General features: G+C 38.7%; 1 protein-coding gene across 3 annotated transcripts in view; it reads left to right on the forward strand.

The window, feature by feature from the left end:
* edil3a (EGF-like repeats and discoidin I-like domains 3a) overlaps positions 1 to 16,294 on the forward strand; it is a 135,354-nt gene that overhangs the window by 26,496 nt on the left and 92,564 nt on the right. The window contains exon 2 of one of the 3 annotated variants that reach the window (XM_080893272.1): positions 7,049 to 7,078. The exons of 1 other annotated variant lie outside the window; for it this stretch is intronic. In XM_080893272.1, the coding sequence (XP_080749398.1) occupies positions 7,049 to 7,078 (30 nt within the window). The remainder of the gene's footprint in view (positions 1 to 7,048; positions 7,079 to 16,294) is intronic. One more of the 3 variants, XM_080893273.1, reaches the window with a different exon arrangement.

A 16,294-nucleotide genomic window follows, 5' to 3' on the forward strand; every position in this document is an offset into this window, starting at 1 on the left:
TCCAGTATGGATTTCTGCTGCTGTAGTACATCTGTTTCAAACTTCAGCATGTAGTGCGTTCATGCTTTTCTCCATACATTGGCTGGGGTTATTCGAGTTACTGTTGTCTTACAATAAGCTCAAAGAAGTCTGGCCATTCTCCTCTGACTTCTGGCATTAACAAAGGCAATTTTGCCTAGAGGACTGCCGCTCACTGGGTATTTTCTCTTTTGGACCGTTTTCTGTAAACCCTAGAGAAGGTTCTGTGGGAAATACTCCAACTACCATGCCACATTCAAAGCCACTTAAAAGTGGCTTTCTTTTCCATTCTGCTCAGGTTGAATTTCAGCAGGTCATCCTTTATTTTGATGACTAAAGAAAGCTAAAGTTGCATATTCTTATCACACTGGCATTAAACATCATTGCATTCATTATGGGTCCACTGTACTGGTCTAAGGCTACAAAGCCACAAAGCCACAGGGCAATGGACAGCGACTTGTCCATTGCCCTTTCCACCGTCACTCCACAATGCACAAGAATTGTTAATTCTCAAATAGTCTTTATAAAATTTGCACACAAAGATCACCTAACAGATCTTTGCCATTGTCCTGAAGGTCAACTCATACTTAACATTTTATGAGCACTTTTCAGTTTTGACAAGAATCACTACTTCTCCTTGGTTATTGATAACATAGCAAGATTAATTTGTCTTGGATATGACTCTTTGTGAGTTTCTCCAACTTCATTTTTTTGCAATACAGTCAGCAAAACACAACTTTCTTTGTGCACTTGCACATAACAGCCACAATTCACATAACCTCTGAATTTTGATGGATTGTTTATTTAAAAAATAATTTTAAGCCACATGTCCTGTATATCCGTTTAATAAAACAGTGTAAGTATTTCTGTGCTGTATCAGGAAACACAGCTGTACAGCTGAAGTATTTTGCCAGAAACTTTCCAATGAGATTTTTTTTTCATACCTCCTGCCCCATTTTTCACAATATATCTACTCCTGTTTTATTACATAGAGGTTGTAATGGTGCATAAAGCATGCCTAGAAGTCATATGAATTGTTGGGATAAGTGTCTGACATCTTTCTGTAGGGAGGTGCCTTTCTTTTCCATTCTAAACCACATGTCAAAGAGCCCCACATTAAGGGTATACTTTACCCTGCACTCCTGCTCCGCTGACAAAAAAGTAAAATGAGGATGGATGGGTTATTTACTTACAGAGAGATGGTGCTCACCACTCCACTTGATATAAAGGGTTGTGCTACTGCATTCTTCCTTGTCATTAGTTGGAAAACAACTAATGATAAGGAAGTGCCTCAACAATGCCTCCCTAATTATTGTTGGTATTGTGTCTGTGAGTCATTTCACAGTTAGCCACCCACTCCATAGCTGGATGATTTAATGTTAATAAGCACCGTAGTGATGGAACAAACACTTTTAAGGGTGCTCTTATGTGGGAGATAGATGTGCAATGAGCATCTGTTCATGGTTTGTGTGTGTGTGTGTGTGTTTGTGTGTGTTTGTGGAGCACAGGGAAAGGTGATATCTTTAGTGCAAATGTAGAACATGTATAAAGGCTGCCATATGTGCTGCAGTGCCACTAACTAAATCCTATTTGCAACAAACCACTTTAGACATTTGTTTCTTTTATTCACTGTGAGAAGAAGTAAAATGATATTTTCACACATAAATACTGATGGTCTTCATGGGAAGCTGTGCTGATATCAGTAAATGTCTTATAAGCGAAACAAAGTCTCAAGCGTTTACACTTTCAGAGTCCAGAGGACTTTTCTAAACATCTTAACCATGCAAAGTGTAAATGATTATTGCCTGTATTGTGTCTCATAGAAATGATACCTTTACCTAGAATCACCATTTGAAGCTGTCTGTGATGATTTATGACATTGCTAGTCTGCAGGTGACTAGAAGTGTGACTGTGATAATTACTATTGCTCATTTATGGCTGAAAACACATGGAACCTTTTAAGCTGCAGGTTGAGTCATGCACTAATTAAATGCAGGTCTGTGGCAAATTAAACTGGTTTGTGTGATAATTTTATGGATCTTTTTTTTTTTTAAGCTACTGTATGCTAATTAAGGCTGAGCATATCTCCTACTTACCACCAAATGTTGGGAAGAAGCATGGGAACTCTAACAAAAGTTTTACTGCTTGAGATAACTACAGTAGAGCTACTTGGCACACAGAAACAGGATTTGTCAGCTCCAGCAAGGTGGTGTCTGGGCTGCCATCATTAGCACTGACAGCCGACTGTCATATTTGATGCTACACTGCTAAATGGGAATACGATCCATTACCCGGATCGTTTTTCGACTTTGCCATGGCTTCACTGGCCATGACAGTGAGAGTGATAAGCTTTACAGAGCCTTTATTTTCGACAGAACTCGGGTTTACCTCTTTCTGGTTAACGTTATTGGGTTTTCAGTTGATCAGCCCTAATTAAGCACTAAAAAAGTTTGCAGTAGGTCACACTAGGTATAGCTGAAAGGCAACCTACTGAATCAGATCAAACTTCTCCATTAGCTTGTTATCTCTTAAAAAAACTGGATAGTAATTTGCCTTACTGATGTAAGGGGCATCCACTCAAACACCCGCTGGATATCCTTGTAAAAAACTACCATCAAAATGAGGTTCCTACACAACCTTTCCAGGATACAAAGCACCAGTGAGGGTCAGTGTCAACACAACAGCATAAAACAGTCAGTGGCTCCCACGACTGTGTAATGCACTGCTATCATAATAACAGTGCAATCATTGTGTCAACCCCTTACCCTGACAAATGCAGGTACATCAAAACAATAACGCTGTCTTTAGTATTGAAGTGTTGTAGGGTTATAAGGCTAATGGTAATGGTTAGGAAAAAACACTGAAATACATTAAATATTTCATGCAACCTAGCCCCACTCAAAGTCCAAATGTATTTATCGATTCACATTAAGCCTAACAGACAAATAATTCTCTGTTTCTTTGCTTTTTGTTTTAGACGTTTGCTCAGCAGCAGTTTCTGGAAAATGACTGCTGGTTAACAATGAACCTTAATGGAGAGTGCATCAGTCAGTATGTTACACTTGCTCTGCTGTGTGTTAGAAGACATTCAATTGGGAATTTGGCTGCAGTAAAATTCTCTGTACACAGAGAATAGAAGAAGAATAGAACAATAAATAGATGTAAAGGGCTTACTTGCTGACAAAAAGAAGAGTGCAAAAATGAAGTCACGAGTTCATGGATTTGCTGCTTTGGACGTGCCAGGACTTTAGAAGGCATTATTTACTTTCCATCTTGTGGAACGTGGTGTTAGAAATGCCTTTCATTTTTGGCACAAGTGTAGAACTTTGGGACATTGCAGATGTGACTTTTACTTACATGTTAACATTAAAAAAAGTAAATAAAAATTCAGAATAACACTTTCGCCTTCTGTTATGTGGAACTGGAACAGGGCCAGTTTGTGTTTTAACTTTAAATTTTCTAGTGAACTCAACTAAAGGGGTGAAATTCTTCGTGAATCAGACTGAGTGACTGTGAAGGCCACAGAATGTATTTCACATCATTGTTATAATTCTCAGCCTTCAGTGACCCATGTGCATTATCGCTGAACAGGCTACGTACTGTTGGCATTCTTTTGGTCCACATTGCATAACCCTCAAGGTTTTCATGGATACGTTTATGTGTGTAAAACAAGCTGTAAATACTAAAGGTCACAGCCATTTAACTCTACTAACTAAACTGTACTAGCTGATTTCTGTTGGTCAGTCATTGATTTAAATGCTTCTTGCAAACAAAGTTACTAAATCAAAATGGCTTATCATATTAAGGAATGTGAGTGTACTGTGTACATATTTACCCATCATGGTAAAAAAAATTGGTGAACCCTATTGTTTAATATATAAAGGGGTATCTTCACCCTTATATGAATGTGTATGTACAGTATGCATGTTCTGCATAGTTTTTATGCTTGTTCACTTGCTCCTCTATCTCCACTGAACACCTTGAGGTCATATCAATTCAGGAAAGCCTGACTGGTTCCTATTTAGATTATGGATGGTTATTACTGCCTCCTGGCTGTCAGTCAGATTAAACCAATAGAGGCTTATCATCTCATAGAGAGTACCTTCTCCTGGTAAGAAGGAGGGGCCATTTAAATAAGCCATCTCCAGAACCTTCCATGTTCTACAAATTTATTAATGTGGTCTGAAGAGATATCAATGCATCAAGTATTTATTGTACACCAATATGCTTGGTATTGCCCTTGTCTGTCAGTTTACTTTATGGATTTGTCTCAATAATATAGGACTATACCACAAGAATTACACTGTTGCCCATTCCTGTGTTTGCTCCTGCAGTAAACAAATATAATACCAGGTTCAGGGAGGAGAAAGACAAGACAGCGAAAGGAGTGCATGGGAAGGCGAAACACACACTTTCAAAAAGTTAACTGTGTGCATGCAATGTATTTTTGTGTCTTCATATGGGAAGAACTGACAATAAGCCATACTGTAGAATGACCCACGTAATATTTATAGCTTGCTGGCTAGCAGAACAGCTGTGTTTTTACCACTTTTTGATATAGACGAACCAATAGATTTTTAATAGATCCAGCCAATGGAGGGAATACTCTGGTAAGGCTCTAATGACAGCTTTTGACAAGATTTGTTGGATTTGCAGGATTTTATGAATAGAAAATATATCAACATTCAGTTTGTCAGTCATTTTTGAATCAGCATACAGCAATTCTTTGTTTTCTGTTGTAGAGATTTCATGTAATGACTTTGTTTTAACATTTTAGCATAAAATTAGAGGCACTTTCTCAAGAATGTTAGTAACAGTTTTTAAGTTGTGGTTAAGAATGATATTTATTGAAACAATGCCTATCTGGGTAGAATTCATGATAAGAACACAACCATTATGATGCCAATAATTTACTGTTGGCATTAAACACGTCACAATCAGACCTCACATGCATCAAAATGCATACCATCAATTCAGACTCCCTCTCTAAGAGGTTCAGCATTAATGCACAACATCTCTGCTGCTACTGATTTCAGGAAGTCAGCGAATAATCTGACAACAACAAAAGTGACTCCGCCTCGGTTTCCCAGTCAAAACTTTGCACTTTCACCATTTTAGTCTAGCTGAACGTGTAGGTAATCTTTAATACATATTTTTATTGTTTATTTAAACCGATAGTCTATTTTTTGTCCACAGTTTATCCCGATGCTCACTGCTGTGGGAAATAAGCTATGTGATTCAGCTAACACTGGGTGTTTTGTTATTTTTATGGAGAACACCAACAATTAGAGACATAAATTTTGCCAACCCACTGTACTTTCAATATTTTATGCACTCTTATGATTCACCACTTCAACACTTGGATAAACATAAAACCCATCCTTTTATGCATCTCTGTCTTCTCAGCATGTGTATTTATGTGTGGGTGTGAATAGTTGTCTGCACTCTGAGGCATATGTTGTTGTTTTTTTTGCCTTTATCAAGTGTGCAGTTTTGTGTGTGTGCACATGCGTGTGCACACACACAAAACTGTGTCTGAGGGCTTGCAAGTGTGCGTCTTGACCCTTATGGTGAGGCTGAAGAGAAAACGGGCGCAGAAAGAAAACCACACTAAGTGAACCGTGGAATGCACTCGGTTTGGGGATTACATTGGCCCGTGCGCATGGTAAAACACAAAGGAGAGCTTCTGCTGCCAGGCAGATGAGAGGTTGAGAAAGTGCTTGGCTTTGACTCTGTGTGGCTTCAGTTGAAGCTTTCTCTCACAGTCAAAGCAGCATTAAAGGCTGTGGTTCACTCTTTAATTGTATCTGTTTATCACATTTATGACTAAGTGAATCATTTTTCCCTTCAGTTTACAGATGCTGCTGCCTTGATTCCAATCGTATATTTCTGTCTAAAGAGTACCACAACTAGTGATGCACTAAATAATTTGCTAGACATTTAGGAGATGTGTTGAATAAAATAAATAAAAAGAAAACTTATTTAAAATCCCCCGAGAGCACTTTATTTGATTTCCACATCCAAAAACACCACAGGGAGCAGAACCTGACAGAGCGCTGATGTTTGGTTTATAAAAAGAATAAAATCTGGTCTCCAAATGGTTCTGTGTGTTGTGGCTGGAAATGAAACAGATTTCTCAGATGGTTTTGTATATATTTGCACCTGTGTGCAATGCAGGCGCTCTATGTCTGCTTTTCTGCTTATGCAGGCTTCACCCTCTCCATATGTTAATGTCTAATTAGTATTCAGTGCTGTGGATGAAAAAAATGCTCATGACATTGAATCATACTTTAATTAAGCAAGAATTGGTAAGCAACATCATTAGCTATTGAGAAATAATAGACACGTATACTTAATATGCTCTGTACAGCAGCAAATCTCAATACATTCAGGCCTCGTTTGTCCATCCATCCATTTCTGGTTACACATTCTGTTCATCCCCAATAATAATGACAATCATATTTATCATCCTTGAATCTGATGCCCTTGGTTGACTGCCTCTGCATCTGTGCCCAACTTTTGGGCATGTCTTTTGGACCAATTTCACACTAATGATGGAGACAGAGGGTTGTGGTAATGCTAGCAGACAGGCCAAATCTAAGCCACAAAGCTGGACTGGGTCTTGGGAGCCAGGGATGCAGATAGTAAGTAAGTATGCCACAGGGGCTAATCCTACATTGGTCCAGAATGATGAACACATATTAGGGAAAGGTAACAGACCAGGACACGTGTATTGATGGGGCATCAGATGTTCCACTGTGCCAGGTTACGTTTCATGGCAGCACTGGAGAGCATGTCTGTTGGCAGGATATTGTACCCTACAGGTAGCAGGTGTGTCTGCCTTCACATACTGTGTGCTCAAGGGAATTACACTTAAATAAAACTTTGCATATGATAGCACAAAATGTAATTATCAGTACAGCCGAATCTGTTGCAATACAGCTGCGGCATTAAATACATAGTTGTGATGAAGCTAATAGGAATTTTCTCTCTTCCCTTTCCCCCCTTTTTCTCCTTTGTGTCTCAACAGCAGCAGATGGTGAGGAACCAACTTCAGCAGGTGGGAATTTTTTATGCTTGGTAACGTGATTTCCATTCATTTGTTTTCATGCAAGTGTGTGTGTGTAGAGGGGGAGATAGAGAAATGGAACGAGCCAAGCCTCGTCCTTCCTTCATTACTCCTGAGTCTAATTCCTGCATTGATTCCCTGCTCATGCCGGGCCAGAAACAGTCATGATTACATCATTTAGCATTTCACTTCATAAGGCAGTCCTATTTAAACTTCCTCTAATAGTGTGAATCTGAGAAATGTCTTGTCTTTGTCTAGTACAGAGTTTTGAGATTGAGCTCACAGTCCAATTTGGTCCACTGATTGCTTTTGCATGACTGTTTTTCAGTGGAAATGAAATATGGTGGATACCTGAGCCTTTATCATATTTCTCAGGGTGTTTTTTTTCCTTGTGTGTGAGTGCTGATTTTACAATCCATTTACTTAAAAGCAGCATTAATCCATAGCAATTCCAATATGCTTATTCTAGAGTTAATGCAGTGCATCCATAAATACATGCCATTAGCATCAGTCTTGATGTACATTGTATTAATAATAATAATAATAATAATAATGGATACTTTATTGATCCCCATGGGGAAATTACTTGTTTTTCTCTGCATTTGACCCATTCACTCAGTGAAGCAGTGGGCAGCCCACTAAGCAGGCGCCCGGGGAGCAGTGTGTAGGGATGGTACCTTGCTCAGGGGTACCTCAGGGTAGCCGTTAAGTGGATTCGAACCGCCGACCTTCCGATCATGGGGCGACCACTTTACCTACTGAGCTATCCCTATGGAGTGGACTGAGTGTATTCTTTTTTTGCTGGCTCCAATAGATGCTAAAGTACTTATCTCTGAATTATCATATAGATGTTAAAATCATATTTTTAAGGTAGCATATTTGGTATTCCAAAGTACTGCTTCTGATTATTGAAATAACTAATGTAACAAGAGTTTTATTACAAAAGCAAGACCACAGAGGACAACAGTAAACAAGAACCTGATTTATCTTCATCAGTGATGTAATTAAAATGTCACTTCACATCCTCGGGAAGTACTGCAGCTGAATATATAATTCCTCTTTCGTTGCATCCTCAACATCTACAGTAATTGTCTTTGTCTATGTTTCTTTCATTAATGTTAATCCCTGCTGGTTTGTTGGAGATCAAGTAGGTTAAAAAAAGAATGATTTATTTAGATTAGACATAATACCACAGGAATCAAAGTACTTTGCTGCAGCAATGCAAAGAATGTGACACAATAGACAAACTACACAGGCGTCTCAAGGGAATATGTAAGTCCAGTGCAGTGACTGCTGTCTACTTTTGCTACTAAAATAGGTTTGCCTGCTGTATAAACTACTTTTTGGCATCAGCATCTTGCTCTTTGCACAAATACCTATCGTAAATCCTTTTTTCCTAAAGCATTTCAAAGCAACTTTTCGTGTATTATACTCACTTCAGATCAGAGCAGCGAGAACACGGCAAGAAAAAATAATTATGGAGTAAGAAAATGAACTGAATTAGGTTTGACTTGTGACCACTGACCTGGAACTGGACCGAGACAGAAAATAGGACAGAGTGATGAGGAAGGCCAAAGTGCTCATGACAAGTTTGAAGAATTTAGCAAATCAGCTGCTATTTCACAGCATTTCATATCCTTACTCTACACAGCTTTCATACTTTGTCTCCATTCATACAAAGGGGGATATTGTTTGCTGTGTTTGGTTATTATGGTTATTTGGCAGTGTATGAATACTGCCAAGTTATCTACACGGCTTCCCTTTAAAGCAGTGAGTTTATTCTATAAAAGTATCGTTTATTAAGCACCTGATGTGTTTTATGAGCAAAACCAATTTCATCAAAAAAACCACACGGACACGGCTGTTCTTTGATCTGCCTCGGTTGGAGGAATTTAAACTTTTAAGGCCTTTTTACTTCCATTACTAATTGCAGGGGCTGCATAAATTAAACTTTAACAAGAAAACTATATATTTTCTGAATTCTGTTCGCCAAACCTTTATTGCACAATCTCAGCGGTTGCAGTATGTGCAGTCAAAATACCATGGATACTACTGAGACCGAAGAAGCATATTTGAGCATATTTAATTGTAAAACTAACATTTGCCAAGTAGAAAGTTGAATATTAGCTCTCCAGTGAACAAGTTAGAGCCAGCCTTTGTCACATTTTCAGAAATGTTATTGGTAGACTGGGAATTTTATTTAACATATATAATTTAGATTTTGCTAATAAACATTGGAGTTTTTAGAAAGTTTCATGTTTTTTTAAGAGACCCCTGCGAGAAAAGGTACGGCTCTGACATTTTCATGGCATTTAGTCTCTGACAAGACAGCCTTCATTTCCGCTTTTCTTTGGATCTTTCTAGAAGGATGGTGGTCTTCAATGTGACCTCTTCTTTTGAGTGACATATTCCAAAGCATTTTTGTTGCTGCGCGAGTCTTACTACTTTTACCTTCAAGTGTATTTGTCTGACATTGTCAAATCCTGATGGGCGGAAATGGCAGAGTGGGAAGGGCACGGGAGAACAAAAGGCCAAAGACTCACTAAAAGCCCAACCGTCCGGCGGCTCACGCTGAGAGCCTCGATGTAATATTGTTTGTGCAGTGCCAGCTTCCATCAGTTGAAATGCAGGATGGATGCAGTGACCATGAGCCCATGAGCCAGTAAAGTCATCATACAAAAAGGCTAGGTTAAAATACATTTGACGCAATTAGGGCATATCAGATGTCTCAGCAAAGTAGCAGGGTGCAGCTTCTGAGCTGAAGAGCTTAAATGTAAATTTCATACTCTTGAGGCAGGTAAAATGTGTGCGTGTGTGTGCATGTGTGTGTGTTTTCTTTAAAGATATTATGAAAGCCTAACCGTGTGGTTGAATCCTGGCTTGTCATTGTTAACTGGGAACTGTTTGAGATGGCAAAATTGGAACTGAAATTCAGAGTTGACAGTCACACAGGCATTTCAGTTTTGTTATTTAAATGTCTACCAAATTTCACTTTTTTAATAGCAGTTGCTGATCTAAGCAGGGTAAGGGCTGCTCGGTGTTGCTGTCAAAAACATCAGGAGTTGCGTACTAATATTTGTGGTGCCAGATTAAAAGCATTTCCTCCCATGTTGCTGCACAGTAACTTTTTCCCTGGGATCAGCAGAAATATGTCACATGGAGACAATACTTTGCCCGACCTGCTCATAACCCTAAACAATGCATGTAACCCAACAAGCAGTAGGAAGATATGGTAAATGGACTGATTCTTATACATCTACTCTCCTGGAGTACTCAAAGCACTGCATACAACATGCCTCATTCACCCCCACTCATACCAGCACTTCTAGACTCAAGTGCAACTAATAAACATTCACACACGTTCACACTCCGATGAACGCATCGGAAGGCAATTTGGGGTTAGTATCTTGCCCAAGGATATTTGGCATGCAGACTGGGGGAGCCAGGAATTGAACCACCAACCTTCCAATCAGTAGCTGATCTGCTCTGCCACCTGAGCCACAGTCACCCCTTCCTAGAAGATATCTTTCCTTTATCTTGGATTTAATTTTCTTTGAAAAAGCTTTAATATATTATTCAGATTGTACATGTTGTTCTCTTTGAGTCTAGAAAAAAACATAATGAGGAAGGGGCTGGGTTCATTCATGTCCATATAAATTCAACTGACTATTAATACCTCAAGCTTTGCAGCTCATCTGTGCTTTCTAAAAATTGACTGCTACCATTATTATTAGCTGTGTCACTTCTTTCAGGCTAAGCAGAGTATGTGCAAAGCATGAAATACTGTCTCCCAAATGCCTGAATTCTTATACATTTGGGGGTGAGCTAATGCTTGTGACAGCAACTGTGACAGAGCACATACGTAGCCTTAAGCCTGAAAATGTCAAATCTCTGTGATTGATCTGCAAGGAAACAAAGGATGCTTTCCTGTGTTTAACCACTGGTCAGGATTTCACAGCTGATTGATTGGCCTCTCTTTGCAGTCAGAAAGGAAATCACAATGCCCATGCTGGACACAACACAGGCTTGCATCAATCACTATGCAAGTCTTGGTTTGTACAGCAGGGCAGCAGCTAACATTTAAATTCCCAAGAAAGCTCCCAGTGTTTCCTCCTTGCATTACCCGCAGTGTTAGGATAGTTACTATTAATCTGTAAAGATTTATTATTGTGCTAAAAATACAATGCAATTATAACAAATTCATCTTAAGGTGTAATTCCTCCTATTTGAATGTCATCACTGCTGCTGAACAAGCTTTACTTTCTTTTTTTTTCTTTTTTTTTTTTTGTGTCCCGTTTGGATCTTTAGCCATCAGAATTGTTGTCTTAAGGCCAAGAAAGATGCCAAGCGGATTTATTTTACCAAGTGGATCATCATGGCCTTGCCATATTGGTCCATTTGATTGACCTTTATTATAATTATGAATTTATTTTATTTTCAGTTGCTACAAACGGGACAGACATGACTGGGGGATAGGACAGGGAGAAAGAATGAAAGAAAGAGAGGGAGAGAAAGAAAACCAAAGGGGAGAAGAGACGGTGAGAAGGGGGGGAAGAAAGAAAAAAACAAACAAACAAAAAAAACAAAACACCTGGGTCACCTGTATGGAGAAAAAAAACAGAAGAGAAAGCAAACAACAAAGAGCAACATAATAAAAAAAAACGGCACCATCACAATAAACTAGCTAGCAGTAGATATCAGTAGATACTAAATAATAAACGATATTGTGCAGCACGCAAGATAGACAGCGCACAATGTGCTTTGAGGCAGCAGCCAAGAAAGGTGTAGTCCGCGTCTGTGAATACCCGTGTGTACATTAGATTACACACAGGTGCACTCTATTTAGTCATTAGCACTCATCAGGCAATGTCTATGGGCAACTGACTGCACTCAGAGCAAAGGGGGCTGAATAATTAAGCACACCCCACTTTTCAGTTATTTATTTGTAAAAAATGTTTGGAATCATGTATGATTTTCGTTCCACTTCTCACGTGTACACCACTTTGTATTGGTCTTTCACGTGGAATTCCAATAAAATTGATTCATGTTTGTGGCTGTTTGTGGATGTGACAATGTGGAAAAGTTTAAGGGGGCCGAATACTTTTGCAAGCCACTGTAGTAGAAGCATTAGCAGCTAATACTTTCCAGCAATCAGCAACACACAACTTAAATGGTACATGGTGTGTGTTTGTGTGAAGAAAACACAATTTAATGGCACACCATGTTTACTCCCTCGCCTTTCCTTGGAAAGTTGCTTCTTTTCTCTAAGTAGTGTTTGGTTTTTCCTCTCTGTTGCTTCCATCATGGCTCCCAGTACTTAATCCTTTCTAGAAATGGGCAGCTGTTGGAGTGAATAAGGGATTTCTTTCTTTTTTTGTTTATAGCATTAAAAAACACTTCTTTCTTAATGAAAATCATCATCCTCTTAGTTGAAAAGTTTGGAGACTATAAACTAACTTATTTCTTTTTTTAAAAATGTTTTTGTAACTATTATTTTCCCAAGAAATTAGAAACGGAACGCGGTTTTGTTTTGGTTCATGTTTTTTGTAAGTTTCTGAAAAATTGTGTCAGTCTCAGCCCACCGAGGGCACGAAAGTAGCTGTTGCAATTTTCATGTGGTGTTTTCCACTGGCGAGACAATTTGCTCTCTCTCAGATGAACAGTTTTTGATATTATATGCTAAGTGGATGTCAGATTTTTGTATGTGTGCTAATGTGATCTGGCATTTGATCCTGACTCATAACAGTTCTGCAGTTCCTCAGTTTTTGGCTTATTTTGAACTCATACCATACAAAAGTTTGCTTAATTTCCGGCACACTGGGGCGTTTTTTTTTTCTTCCTGTTTTTCTTTTTTTTTTGACAGAAATTATGAAATCAAATGTAGATGTCATACTGAACACTCTTTGTATCTCTCTAACACACTAACTGAGAAACCATTCCCTCCCTCTTTTCTCTCTCACTACCTCCTTTTGTCCCCACTTTTTCTGTTTTATGCACTTGCCATTAGGGATGCTGTCAGTACAGCATGGTGCGACTACAGATCATTACATCAAAAGAGCCCTGAAACCTGTCAACCCCCTTTCTCACAGTGAGCAGGTCCTCTGTGAAAGCTATTATACAAGCCTCTGTTCAACTGATTATCCACCACTCTGATTATTACTAATACAGGTCCAGGATTTGAAATAGTATGACTTCGATAGGATTACCTCATTTGAAATTCACACCTAGAGGCCTACTAATTCCAGTGAGAGAACAATAATAGGGTCGGTAGTGATTTTGTATTTATTTGTTTATTTACTTCATTTTTTTTCCTATTCTTTTTATGGGTTGGGGCTAGTGTGAAATGGTTGCCCCGTTGATATAGTAAACAATTTAAGGCTGCAGCTTTTTACTTGACGTTGTCAAATGTTGTGCTCATGGCTGCTAATTTGTCAAACTGACTTAAGAGGGCATGAGATTCTCACCCTTGAGACTTCTTCTTGTTTCCCATCGCTTAAAATGAAATAAGAGACCTGTCAAAGCACAGTTTCCCTGTCAACTCTAAGATATGACTGTAAAATGACTGGAATAGAAATTGCATCACAAGATAGGAAACTTACAAGGGCATGCTGATGAAAAGAATTCGGATTTGCTAGTTCTTTTCTCAGCAGGCTTTTTGAAACTTTAGAGTCATGTTAGATATCATTACTAAATGCAGATTGTGCAGTCAGTTCATGCTGTTGGCAATGTGGTAGCTCTTGTTTATAGATTAAAAAGCATGAAAGATAAATAGATTCAAAAAAATAAATACTGTACTAAAATTAGCCAATTTTTATGGGTCCCTTACAAAGCTCAGTTGCTGCTCCATTATATAAATATCAATTAACTGGTTCACAGGTAACATGGTCGTATTATAATATACTACATTTGAATTTTTCTGGATATAAATTAAATCAAAATCATACTTTTATAAGCTGCTTTAGTTGCGCAAATGCTAAACATGGGTCCTTTAAGCCCTTTGGTAGCTGGTTGATTGGCAACATGACAATGTCATGATATAGAATAAGAACCTTCATTGGCTAAAGATGTCTCCCGTATTTGGTTGCTGTACTTGTGATCCTGTAGGAGGAGTTTGCGGACAGGCAAACAATGATTTTGTGGTTTATAATAAGATTTAATCTAAACATTACATTTTACAATAAATGATCAATTGACATGTACCTAGCTAGCACCCAGATGCCTGGGTGTAGGCGTGGGTGACGAGGGTTGACATGCAGCAAGGAGTCTGGGGTGGATGCAAGCCTGGGCGACCACTGTAAGAATTCAGCCTAAGTGCACGGTGCGCACACATCACTAGATGAGCAACGAACACGCCCCATCAATCTGCAAAGTTTTGACAGACTCAGTGCAGTTTTACAACTCAATGTATAAAAGATTAGACAGATATTGGCAGGTTTTTGAGTTATGAAACCTACAAGCTTGCATCTAGGCGTCATCATTAACATTTTGCCTCATTCTGCAGGCTAGTTCATGAAAGATTTTGAATGTCACAGTTTTGTGGGCATTGGCAGTTAATTAATTCATTGCTGTATCATACACAGCAGGTTTTGTTATAATAATTTTTATTCATAACCTTAGTTATCATTATGGGTTGCAAAGAGGTACCATAACGAGAACAAAAACAAAAAGAAGAAAGAAAAAACAGCAACAAACATGGAAAGAATCATGCTCCAACAGAGTTATTAATCATTACCGGCGTAACTTTGAGGCGTTTTCTTTTTTTTCTTTTTCTTTTTTTTGCTTGTTTTATTGAAATTCATTCTATTGTTTGCTTAAATCCCAAAGCATGAATTCTGTAGTGGCGAAGCTTCCCAGTGTTCTGTGCACCCAAATATTGATGAGAAAACAATGGTAATGATGAATGGGGTTTTGTTTACACAGCATGAATACATGTGATTTGTGGCTATGAATATGAATTCCCTTGCAAATTAGTGTTTGGCTCATAGGAGCCTTTTGTGTTCTGAGCAGCACTGACCCTCACACAGGGTACAGCATAAGCGTTTGATTTTCTGTAGGAATGCTGAACTGCGGTTATCTGTGCACAACATGGGGTAACTTCAACCAAATGGACAGATTTTATTGGTGGAGGTCATTTGTACAGCACTGAAAGCAATAAAAACATCCACTGAAGCAAACTATGCAGAAAACAGTATGTTCCAATACAAATGAAGTGACTTAAAGGATTGCCTCAGTTTATTAGTAGAGTAAATTTGCTACAATTTTCTGAAATTCAAACAATGTTTCTGTCTTTTGGTAATGCTTTTGTGTCACAAAAGTACTTTGGAACACCAAAGGGCAACAAGTATCTCAATAAAAAAGCCATTGCAGTCATTGGAGTTAACAATTTAATGTACATTGGAGCAAAATAAGAACATCATGTGACCTTTTTAAAATGTTTTTTGCACCAATATATTTATAACTAGAAAAATTTGCATTTCCTGCGAAAATGCTGTGTGGATGCCTTAACGCTGAAGATGTCTGCTGAAAAAAGCTGAAAAAGTTGAAAAAAAAACAAAAAAAACCATTGCCCTGAGCAGGATTCGAACCTGGCCCTTCTGGTCTAAAGGCGGCAATTCACCTCACTGCACCAAACTCATTCACACAAAGAAGAGGTGGAGAGAGTGACAATTGTGGTGAAATTAGCAGAAGCTGCTTAGAATTGTGCTGATAAGAGGTGAAAAAGCTAAACATTTGGCAGAAAAGAGGTGAATCAGAAGAATTTCTGCTGAAAAGAGGCAAAGAAGCAAAAAGATGAGCTGAAAAGAGGTGTAGAAGTAGAAGTACTTGCTGAAGATGGCTGTATGTGTAATGACACACTGGAGAGCAGTGACACACAAGAAAGCAGAGCGCATGCAAGCAGGGAACATGTGTAGCAACTGTCACAGGTAGGATTCAAACCTCTGCCACCGGGTCTCACGGCAGATGCCCTACCCTCTGAGCCAAATGAGTTCTGGTCACAAGCAAAGATATGATGAGAGGGACAATGTGCACTGTGGAGCAGAAGCTCAAATTAGCAGAAAAGAGGTGAAGAGGAAGAACTTTGTTGTGAAATGAGGTAAAGAAACTGAAATTTGTGCTTAAAACAAGTGAAAAAGCTGAACTCTGAAATCCTGCTAAAACAGCAGAAGAGGCTGACATTTTTCAGCTACTCATTGAGCCAAACTGGTT

Source organism: Rhamphochromis sp. 'chilingali', assembly GCF_963969265.1.
Source record: "Rhamphochromis sp. 'chilingali' genome assembly, chromosome: 10".
Taxonomy (NCBI): domain Eukaryota; kingdom Metazoa; phylum Chordata; class Actinopteri; order Cichliformes; family Cichlidae; genus Rhamphochromis; species Rhamphochromis sp. 'chilingali'.